Source organism: Lontra canadensis, unplaced genomic scaffold, assembly GCF_010015895.1.
Source record: "Lontra canadensis isolate GAN:19392208 unplaced genomic scaffold, GSC_riverotter_1.0 scaffold80, whole genome shotgun sequence".
NCBI lineage: Eukaryota > Metazoa > Chordata > Mammalia > Carnivora > Mustelidae > Lontra > Lontra canadensis.
The window spans coordinates 4,212,579-4,224,802 of NW_022631074.1; the positions used below are offsets into that span (position 1 = coordinate 4,212,579).

Here is a 12,224-nt window from a genome sequence, read left to right on the forward strand (position 1 = left end):
GGCTGTACTGTTTTGTTTTCCCACCAGCAATGTATGAGAGTTGTCAGTGTTCCAGAATTTGGCCATTCTGATAGGTGTGTCATGGCATCCTGTTTTTTTTTTTTTTTTAATCTTTATTTTTAAAGATTTTTATTTATTTATTTGACAGAGATCACAAGTAGGCAGAGAGGCAGGTGGAGAGAGAGAGGAAGGGAAGCAGGCTCCCTGCTGAGCAGAGAGCCCAATGTGGGGCTCGATCCCAGGACCCTGAGATCATGACCTGAGCTGAAGGCAGAGGCTTTAACCCACTGAGCCACCCAGGTGCCCCATGGCATCCTGTTTTAATCTGTATTTCCCTGATGATATACGATACGGAGCATCTTTTCATGTGCTTGTTTTTTATTATCTATATATCTTCTTTGGTGAGGTGTTAAGTTTTTTGGCCCATTTTAAATCAAATTATTAATAAGTTTTCTTTTTGCTGAGTTTTGAAAGGTCTTTTTCTCTATTATGGATAGTAGCCCTTTATCAGATACGTATTTTACAAACATCTTCCAATCTGTGGTCTGTTTTTAATTCTCTTTTTAATTTTTGAACAAAGTCTAGCTTATCAATTATTTCTTTAGTGGATCATGACTGTGATGTTTTAAAAAGGCATCACCATACCCAGGGTCATCTAGGTGTTCTCTTACATTATCTTCTAGGAGTTTGATAGTTTTGCATTTTATTTTTAGGTCTGTGATCCATTTTGACTTAATCTTTGTGAAAGGTATAAAGTGTTTCTAGATTCATTTTTTTTTTTTGTATGTAGATGTCCAGTTGTTCCAGCACCATTTGCTGATGAGACTGTCGTCAACTTGCATTGTATTGCCTTTGCTCATTTATCAAAGATCAATTGACTGTATTTATTTGGGCCTGTTTCTGGGCTCTCTGTTCTGTTCTCTTGATATATTAGTCTTTTCTTTCACCAGTACAACATTGTCTTTATTATTTTGGCTTTTAAAAAAAAGTGGGGTATCATCAGTCCTCCTACTTTGTTCTTCAATATTCTATTGGTTATGCTGGGTTTTTTACCTCAATATAAACCTGAGAATCTGTTTGTTGATACCCACAAAATAACCTCGTGGGATTTTGATTGGGTTTGCATTGAATTTGTAGACAAGTTGGAACTGATAATGACAACATTGAGTTTCCTATCCATGGAAACATGGAATGCTATCCATTTATTTAGTTCTTTGATTTCATTTATTAGTTTTGTAGTTTTCATCTGAGATCATGACCTGAGCCAAAATCAAGAGTCGGACCTTACTCAGTCACCTAGGCTCCCCAGCTATGGGCATTTTTTGATCAGTACTTTTGAATTTTAAATTCTGAAATAGATATTTTTCATTAGCCTTCTCTTTAATAGGTAAGCTTAATATTAGTGGGAAATTCTAATAGAGTACAAAGCCTTCATTATATATTGTCTATATCTAAAGTTTATTTTTCTTTTTTTTTTTAATTTTTTTTTTAAAGATTTTATTTATTTATTTGACAGACAGAGATCACAAGTAGGCAGAGAGGCAGGCAGAGAGGCAGGCAGAGAGAGGAGGAAGCAGGCTGCACACTGAGCAGAGAGCCCGATGCGGGGCTCGATCCCAGGACCCTGGGATCATGACCTGAGCCAAAGGCAGAGACTTTAACCCACTGTGCCACCCAGGCGCCCCTAAAGTTTATTTTTCTGAAGAGAGAAATTCCAGTACTAATGTCACTGAAGATAAGAAATTTAAGAAATAAAATAAACTGCTAGTTTATTTAAATTGTTTAACCTGGTGGTTACAGCTTGTTAAGTTAAAATTATAGATTGGTTTGAGAGTGATTGGTAGTGATAAAAATTACCCAGAATAGTGAGTCAGGAGATATTTGGGCTTTAAAAGGATAGCATACTCCTAAAAACAGCAATTTTTATCTTTCAGGAATCAGTCAAATCTAAATACATTTTGCATTTTATGCTTCAGTCTAGTTTATTTCTTATAATAGTTTTTGAAAACTATCACCATAGCAAGGTTTACTTCACAGACAGAGTTAGGTAGTGAACCACAGTCACCAAGCACCATAAACAAGACATTTCAGTTACCAGTGCTTGTTTATATATCTTCCCTCTACTCTCCCAATAGCCACACTCCCTACCTCAAGAAAATTTCTCATTTTCATTACTAGTTTCCAGACTACCAGGTCTGTCAAACGTTAGCACTTTTCGACCTCATCCATTGCTCCTCAACCCCACCATTTACACAAACAATTATAAATAGGTACATGCACTAAGCAACTGTAAGGAATTTAAAATCTGTCATTCTAGTATCAAGTAGCTCTTTAAAAACTTTAGTAAACATAAAGTCACACAGAGGGCTTGTTATTTAAAGCAGGTTTTCTTGCCTACTCTCAGAGCTTTTAATTGCATTGTTCTGGGTAAGGAACTGTACTTTTTTTATCTTCCTCTTTGACATTTTAATTATTATGTGTAGTGGTGTGGACCTCCTTGGGTTCGTCTTGTTTCAAACTCTGTGCTTCCTGAACCTGGATGTTGTCAGCTATTATTTCTTCATGTAAGTTCTCTGCCCCTTTCTCTCCTCCTTCTAGGACTCTTAAAACGTAAATGTTTGCTTGGTGTTATCTAAGACATCCCTTATCCTTGTTTTTCAAAACTCTTTTTTTTTTTTGCTATTCAGCTTGGGTGCTTTCTATTATCCTATCTTTTAGACTGCTGCTCTGTTCTGCTTTCACTAATCTGTTGATTCCCTCTAATGTATTTTACACTTCAGTTTTTATACTTTCTAACACTGATTGGTTCTTCTTTTATATTTTCTATTTCTTTGATGAAATTGTCACTGAGTTCATCCACTCCTCTCTCCAGTCTGGTGAGCATATTTGTACCATTACTTTGAACTCTTTATCAGCCGGATCACTTATCTGTTTCATTTAGTTCTTTTTCTGAGGGTTTTTTTTTCCCCCTTGTTCTTTCATTTGGAGCATATTCCTCTGTCTCCTCATTTGCTTGACATTCTGTTTTTGTTTCTATGGATTAGGTGAAACAGCTGCTTCTACACTTGAAGGAATGATCTTGTATCTGGTCATCTCTTATATAGATTGTGTGTGCCTGGTGTCTTTGGCTAGCTAGCTAGAGCTGTGGCTGGTGCCCTGTGTACTGGGGACTTGCTGGTGGGAAGGGCGGAGCTGAAGTGGCTATAGACTGGGGTGATGCTGGGGTTCTCTGCACAGAAGCTACACTGGTAGAACAGCTGAAGCTGAAGTGGGTACAGGGTAGTCCCAGTGCTCTCCTGTGTTGAGGGTGACAGTAGATGGTAAAGTGGGTACAGCCTGGGGTGTCCTAGGATACTCTGTGTAGGGGGTTGCCCTCCTGGGGCATCCGGAGCAGAAGCGGGTTGGACTACGATGCCCTGGGATGCTGTGCTCCAGGGGTGCCCTGGCAAGTTGTCTGGAGCTGTAGTGGTGTGGGCCTGGAGTATTGCATGGTGCTTTGTGCCTGTGTTACCTTGTCAAGTAGTCTGGAGCTATAGTGAACACTGACACAGGTGTCCTGGTGGGCACTACACTGGAGCTGCCAGTGGGACAGTTGGGGCTGGTATGGGTAGAGGTGGTAGATTGCCTGGACCATGTTCCTATCCATGCTGTCAAGGTGGTTGGGGAATGTAAACTGGTGCTTGACAGCCCCACTGACCTAGAGAGAGTGTTCCAGCCATCTCCTGACGTTTGGCAGAGTTCTAGGGATAGATCCCTTATATTCTAGTTACCCTTTTAAACTGCAGCTCTGTGTGTGTGTGTGCGTGTGTGCGCGCGTGTGCGCGCAAATGAATCTGTTCACAGACCCTCAGTACTACTCCCCACTGCAGTGCACAGTGTTGGGGAGTGGTAGTTCCCTTTGTTAAATGTCTCTATTTTTCTTGCTATTCTCTGTGTGGTCTCCCTACCTTTTGTTGTGTAGAAGTTGTCCAGTCACTCCTCAGTTCTTCAGGAGGAATTGCTTTATAAGTGGGTATAGATTTGGTGTGTCCCTGGAGAAGCTGGGTTCAGGGTCTCCCTACGTCGCCATCTTGGACCTAAATTCTTAAATATTTAAAAAGTAGCTTGAAGATGGATTTAAATGATAAACTCACTTAATATTCTTACTTTATAGATTAAAATCTTCAGACTCAGAAATACGGGGTCTAGAAACTAGTGGGCTTATCTTCTAGGGGAGTATATTTTTAATTGATTATGCAAATTAGTATTAAAAAGTTTACCAAATAAAGTAGAATTCCAAATGGGATCAGGAGACAGTGGTAGGACATATAATTTGAAATAGTTTTTGAAGTCTTACTCTTCCTTTCCTTTCCTTTCCTTCCTTCCTTCCTATCTATTAGAAAAGGGGAGGTAGAAGGGGGAGAGGGAGAGAGAGAATCTCAAGCAGGCCCCCACACCAACCTATGGTTCAGTCTCACAACCCTGAGATCATGACCTGGGCCAAAATCAAGAGTCAGGGCACTTAATCACCTGAGCCACCCAGGCACCCCTAAAGTATTATCATTTCTTGATATGTAGTTAGAAATAGAATATAGTCATGACTATTATAGTAGATCTTTTCCTGTGGGGAAAGGAGGAACGGAATGTTCTGACTCTGGCTATATTAAGCTATTTAAATGGGGTATCTTTAGCCTTTTCATTTAAAAAAACTCATAAGTAAATTGGAATCTCAAGTATATAAAACAAACAGAAAGACCAAGAAGATACTCTGCTTTCTTCTCTTGGCTAACCATTTTACTCTGTAAAAACAGAAGAGTGCCTATCTTTCCTGTCACTGGTACCCTTTAAGAATAGAAGCTGGGTATGCAACTCCCAGCTGCCTAACTGTTCCTTTATCCTTCCTTCTGAGTAGGCAGAGTTCTGATTCCCAGCTCTCTTATTTCTCCTACCTCTCCTCTAGATTTCTGAATTGCTAGGGTCCTTTTTTGATGCTTCTAAAAATTGATTTCTTACCGTAATTGAAGAGCAGGATTCTTTCCAGCCTATAAGGTCTGTGTGGTCTATTTCATTTTGGCCTTCCCTACAAACCAGCTTAACCTCATCTCCCCTCTCTGTGGACAACCTGATCCACAGCTCAGTTTTGCTCTATATGAAGCCAGTGGAGCAAGTTACCAACCCCATTTCTCTCACCACTGCTGACAACAACTACTAGTAATAATAACAGCAGCTACTCATATATACTGCGTGTTTTCTATAGTCTATACTTTGTATATGCATTCCTTCTTTATTCCAGTAATCTAATGGAGTAGATACTATTATGTCCAAGCCATGCAACTAGTAAATAATGAAGCCAGGATTCATACCCAGGCAGCCTGACTCACAGCCTCTTCTATTAAATACTACTTAATACACACAGATCAAATATATATATAAAAGCATCTATGTTTTAAGAGTGACTGGAGATCCTGTTATACCCTGCATTCTCTGCAACTTGTTGATGATTTTATTAGTAGTTAGCTACCTGGGAAATGTGTTTGTACACTATATAGGTGCTGTGTTTTCTAAAGGACCCTCTGTTTGAAAAGAAAATGTAAGCTTCATAAACAGTGTTTGCTCATAAGCAAAGAAGACTATCACTGGTTTTCAGGATGTTTATTTTCCTTCAGAATCCACTGTATAAGTAAAACCTGAGAACCCTTTGTAAATTCAGTCAAAATGGAGCTTCATAACCATATCCTGAGATACCTGCTTTGCTTGCTAGAAAGCTAAAATCCATATTGGTAGCCCTTTCCTGGTAAATTTACTAGGATCTTGAGATTACATTTTATTCACCAAGTTTCATCTGAATTAACAGAAACAAAGGGAGATAACATCTCCCTCTTCAAAAAAGAAAACTAATAATAATATTGTATTCTAAAGATGTCTATTAGGAGTCTCCAACTTATTTTTTGGAGCAAGTTGGAGAATAAATACATACATTTCTAATATGTTAAATATCCATCTGTGTAAAATTGAATGCAATGGAATATTCTCCCATAACTTCCAACTATCATTTTTTATTTTTTCTCTTTAAATCTGTTGCAGAGATATGGCATGTCTTTTTTTTTTTTTAAGATTTTATTTATTTGACAGAGATCACAAGTAGGCAGAGAGGCAGGCAGAGAGAGAGGGGGGGAAGCAGGCTCCCTGCTGAGCAGAGAGCCCAATGTGGGGCTTGATCCCAGGACCCTGAGATCATGACCTGAGCCGAAGGCAGAGGCTTAATCCACTGAGCCAACCGGGTGCCCCTGGTATGTCTTCTTAAATAGTTAATGTGCTTGCCTTCTACCTCTTCCCTTTGCTCATAAAATACCTCTTATTTAGAGTGTCCACCATCATCTCATTCTATGTCTACAATTTCCCTTAATATAGTTCCTTAAGAGACTCCCTCTAAATGCTCTTAGCATTTAGGAATACATTTTTTTTTTGTTACCAGTTTCTTAACTACCAAATATTTATTGCATAAATCACACAGCCTGGTACTACTAAGACTATAAAAATAAGGAAAGAATATAGGAAATCAGTGATTTATTAAACATATATACTAGACATTTAGATATTTTATCTAGGTGTTTTCACTTACTCTCTCAATTCTTTTTATGTATAAGAAAACTGTGGATAAAGAGATAAAAGCCACATAGGTAGTAACAATATGGAGTTGGGATATATACTAGTCAGTTTGCAAGTGATAGCATCCTGTCTCTAATTAGTTTAGGGAAAAGGTATAGTGCATGGAAAAAATACTGGGGTATGACCAAAAAGGGAGGGGCAGGGATATAGTAGGTCCCCAAATATAACTGCTACCAGGGACACTGATTTTTCTTCTCTGTGACTGACTGCTCTTCTGTTGCAGATCAGAAGGAATGTCAACAATCTCCAGGCTTCATAGTTTAGAGTTGAGAACATTCCAGGGACTCTGGCCTAACTGGGGTCAGTTTTCTATCCCTGACTTAGTATCTTAAGGATGGTGAGGAGGTTCATATAGGAAACATGGCTACTGGAATTCCAACCTTGTTTAGTAGGACTACTTCCAGAGAAAGGTGGCTCACTGTGAACTGGGTAGTATCACACTGGTTAGTATATAATGTCCTCTTAAGAACTCTTTTATTCCCAGTCTTTATGTTCTTGCCACTACTTCCCCTATATAATGTGTTACTGAGATTTACAATGTAGTAATAGTTGGGGGAATAGGACCTACAAAATAGCAATGAGGAACTATAAGAAAGGTATGAAATCAACAAGAGAGATAAGATCTGTTCTGAAGTAGTTACCACTTCAGTTTGGGGTATTCATGAAGGCATTCATGAAGAAGTTACATAATCAGGACTTTGAAAGATAAGCTCATCTTAGAAATGAGGTACTTTCCAAGTACAGTAAATTATCATAAACAAAATGAGAATAAACAGAACACATTAACTAATTAAACTCGAAGAGTGCACAGGATTAAAATCCTATCCTTCTGACCCCAAAACTTATATTTTTGTTGCTGTTAATAGTATGTGACATATGGAATACACTGAATGAAAGCATTTGAAAGTCCATTTAGCAACCCCTGCAGAAGTCCATATGTAAGATTAGAGGAGCTAAGGTAGTAGCACTGAGAAAGCATGCTATGGTTGTGGGCAAAAATATAATTGAAATACATAGGCTGTGGGAAATAAATAGATTAGAACCAAACAGGTTTGAGTAACGTTCAGTGTCATTGACTGACCTAGGAAAAGATAATCTGTTTTGCGGGAGTATTATTTGTTCTTGGTGGATTCTGGTGATACACAGCAATTTAAAATTGAAATACCCAGGCATGTAAATAGGGAGAGAAGCCAGAGCTAGACATTTGAGAAGGAAGGTGTGAAAACTGGTGAGATTTTATGTATGCAAAAAAAGTGGGGTTGTGGACTGAAACTCAAGAATACCCACATAGCGAGAAGGAAATAGAAGTAGAATTTTGGTTTTGTCTTCTACGTTGCTTGCTATCATTTTCTCTTTTGTGTTTTCTGTGTTGTCTAAGTAGACAATGTGCATCTTCATGATAGTAGTCAAGCTGTCCTTAGACTTAATAGCTATATGTGTTGGGCTCAAAGTATACTACTCAGTAAATCACTTAAAAAAATTTCATCAGTTATTTTAATACTTTTTAGAATATGATGCTTTATGTCACTTGATACATTTTAAAGAGTTATGATTTAATAGCATATGATATCTAAATATATCAGTTATATCTTATCAATTCCTTTGTCCCAAACTCATGCCTTGTCTATATAATAGTGGCCATATTTTAGAAAAAAATCTATCTGTGAAATACTTGAAACATAAAATTTCAGAGTCCAACCTATAATATCTTACAATTTAACTTATAGTACTTTGGGTATCTTCATAGATTGAAAATGAAAAATAATGAATATTTCTTTGCAGAAAGTGTACAAAATTGATCTCTGAATTTACAAGTAGGTATTAAAGACCAAAGTTTATTTTTTTAAAGTAGTATCATTAATATTGGTACACAGGGATTAGAATTTATCACGTACTAGAGGTGCAGGTTTGTCAGCATATGATGAGGATTCATTCCTTACCACTGTGTTACAGTTTCTGATCTCTGTTTTCTTCCCAGCTTCTTTTAGTCCCACCCAGGCAGCAGAAGTAGCTTGGAGATTAACATAATATCCATTTACACCCACTTTGTATACACTCTAGCCACGGTACTTAATAGAGCTAGCAAAAGATCGCTAATATCTGTATTTGAATAAAATGTGTTCTTGATATTTCTTTTTTTCTCATTTACAGGGAGTTGATTTTCATATGGAGTAAACTTCAGCTTAAGTCTAATCCTTCAAAACAAGTTTTTGTAGATCAATGCTACCAGCTTTTAAGAACAGCAACTAATGTGAGAGTAATATTTCCTTTCATGAAAATCATTAAAGATGAGGTAAATAGGATATATTTATCCCTTAATTTTGAATGAATTTTAAATGACGGTTCATCAAATCTTGAATCTTTTATGATAAAATTTATTTGAAGGGAAGGAGGATTTTAAGGCCACATTCTCCATGTATTACGTCTTTCCTTTCCCCCAACCAACATGGTACTAAGGGTATACATAAGTGAAAATAACTGAAAAAAAGACAGAAAAACTGCCAGTTTGGTGTTACTTAAAATTTAATATGGGAACAACTGCTTCCCTAAGAAGCTGTTACCTCTTTTCTTAAATAAGTTTATCACTTTTAAAACTATCCTAAGTCCTGTTTACAGACTCTTATTTGCAAATGAAATTTGTATAACCATAGGTAATACCTGCTCACTTTCACAGAAAAATATAGTTCATAGTTAAAAAGGAACAGTGAATTTTGAGGCATTTCTGAAACCTGACACATTTTTAGAGTATTTGTTTAAAGTAATAGTGAAATCCATTACCTGTTTTTAAAAATAGTTCTGAAGTAAGTTCTTCATGGTTCACTTAAAAATGGGTACAGTTGTACATAAGATTCTTAGATAAACATGAAATGGGATCCTGCAGATCTTTTAACTTTTTCCCCTCAAATATTAACAGAACTTTGAATACAAAGATAAGAAAGATAAAGCTACCTTACACTTTAGGTAGCTCCATTTAGCTGAATCTCTATGTGGGATACTTTTAAATATATAAGAGGCATCCATTAAATAATATATTTTAAATTTTTTAATCTATTTATGCATTTATCACATTATCATGTCACTCATTAGGTGTATGACCATGTAGTGATTATATCCCTCTGATATAAAGTTAGCAGCATTGTATTCAAAGTTTTATACATCTCCTATTTACTAACTGGACTCATAGCTTCATTATTAAATAGTAGAATGTCATTCAAATGCATTGTCAAAGTTAACCTCTATCCCCCTCAAAAGTGAAAAAAAAAAGTATGCTATAGAATCCTTTTCAACATTTGAAGTGCACCAGAATCACCTGTAAAACTTTAAAAAAAAGTATCATATGTAATTTTTACATAGAATTCTGATTTGCACCACAAGTTGAAAGATTCTTGTTATAAAAAGTTTACAGTATAGGTGAAGTTCATAGTTACCATAAAGCTTTCTTATTTTCATGTCTAGTCAACCTGAGAATATAAGAGGAAAAATTCAAAGATGAAATAAATATTGGAAAGGTGCTTAATTATACTAAAACATCTCTACTCATGGAATAAATCATTTATGTGCTCCAGTACTGTGAAAAGAGGCACAAACAATGATGTGTGAGTTCAGAAGAATGAGACATTACAGATGGCATATCTGAAAAGGCTTCACAGAGGAAGATGCTTTAAGCTGGGTTTTGAATGATAGAGAAGAGTAATACTAACATGTAGAGGATTTTGTAGTTTACGGAGCATTTTTGCCTCTTTGTATTACTTGTTTTTCTCACAACTCTCCATCGGCATTAATGTGGGGAGGTGTGTGGGAGATGAGGCTACTCAGACTGGAAGAAGTTGCGGAGTGGCGAGTGGTTGGTAGAAATCCTTAAGGGGCTTGCATGCTGCACTGAAAATTAGAACTTAACTCTATAAATATACTGGAATTGTTGAAGGATTTCAGGTAAGGAAGTAGTCTGTTGTCGTTTGTGATCTTAAAATTTTAGACTTGGGCAACTGGGTACATGATAATTCATGAGTTAAGACAGAGGATATAGATGGAACTTAGAAGAGAAGGAATTTTGTTTTGAAGCAGACCAGAATTCCCTATATCTGGAAAATCTAGATGGAAATAATCTAATTGTAACAGATAATCAAAAATAAGAAATCTGAATTCAGAAAAGGATTCCAAGGTGAAATGATGGATTTTTTTTTTTTAAGATTTTATTTATTCATTTGACAGAGAACACAAGTAGGCAAAGAGGCAGGCAGAGAGAGAGGAGGAAGCAGGCTCCTTGCTGAGCAGAGAGCCCAATGTGGGGCTGGATCCCAGGACCCTGAGATCATGACCCGAGCCGAAGGCAGAGGCCTAACTCACTGAGCCACCCAGGTGCCCCGAAATGATGGATTTATAGGAGGAAGCCAAAGTCAGTATAACAGATCTGATCCCATTTACATTTGCAAACATTTATTCAGAGGTCACTGTAAGCCAGCTTCTATGCCAATGATAGGAGAATATAAAAAAACGAGATACTATTCCTGTGGTTTAAGAATTCAAAGTCAGGGGGTAGGGGTATACACAGTTACAAAACAATTATGTATGTGCTTTTTATAAATAAGTATAAACTATTCTTAGTGGAAAGAATAGGGTATGTTTAACTCTGTGGGGCCAGAATGAATGGGGAGAAAAACTTTTAAGAGTAAAACTGATTCTCAAAGAATGAACGGGAAATAGATAGGAATTTACTAGCTAAAGTGGGATTATGATGTGTAAAATTAAGGTCTGCTTATAGAACTGAAGTAATTAAGTAGGATTAGACAGCATGTAAGGGACAATGAAGACAATGAGGCTGGTGGCCAGGTAGTGTTCCTCCCTGTCCTCTGTATTATACCAGATGCAGGCAGTTCACACACACACTTTTAAAGTCATACTATTACTGTCTTTTTCTATTCACAGAAGTATTTATGTCATTCCAAATCTATTTATCATTTGAGTTGGCAATAAATTCAAGTGTAGTTATCTTTCAGTCATCAGTACAAGTTTCAAAGCTTGAATAATTTTCAGATCATTTTCAAGTAGGTTCATTATTCTGATTTTTATTAGATTTTTAAAGATTGTAATTGCCCTGTTCATGTGGGCCGCACTTTTCCTCTTACGTGGATAAATAATATTATTTAATAAGTAATATTTTTAATGCAGACTTACAAGTTTCTGTAAGCAATTATTTAAAAAATATAGTTCTTTTTAACATTGACAATGTTAAAATTGATAAATGCTTTAAATACATTTAATTCCGCCTTCTGCCTCAAAATATGAGATGGGTACCTAAAATAAATGGGGCTGGATCTGTTATGAGGCATTTTGTATAATGGTTAGTAAGAATTGTCAAATTTGAAAATTAAATAAATTAGAAGCTAAAATGCTGTCTCTTCCAGATTATTCTCAAGTTAAAAAAGAAAGATTTTACTTAAATATTAAAAATCGCACATTTGTAATATAGTGTTTATTCAGCTTTCATTTCAGAGTTGTATTTTATTTTATTTTTTAAAAAGATTTTATGTATTTATTTGTCAGAGAGAGAGAGAGAGAGCACAAGCAGGGGGAGC

The 12,224-nt window shown here is 36.5% G+C and overlaps 1 protein-coding gene across 3 annotated transcripts in view; it reads left to right on the forward strand.

Moving 5' to 3' along the window:
• ZNF654 (zinc finger protein 654) overlaps positions 1 to 12,224 on the forward strand; it is an 80,974-nt gene that overhangs the window by 62,238 nt on the left and 6,512 nt on the right. For all 3 annotated transcript variants that reach the window (XM_032882216.1, XM_032882218.1, XM_032882219.1), the window contains one exon: positions 8,800 to 8,941. In XM_032882216.1, the coding sequence (XP_032738107.1) occupies positions 8,800 to 8,941 (142 nt within the window). The remainder of the gene's footprint in view (positions 1 to 8,799; positions 8,942 to 12,224) is intronic.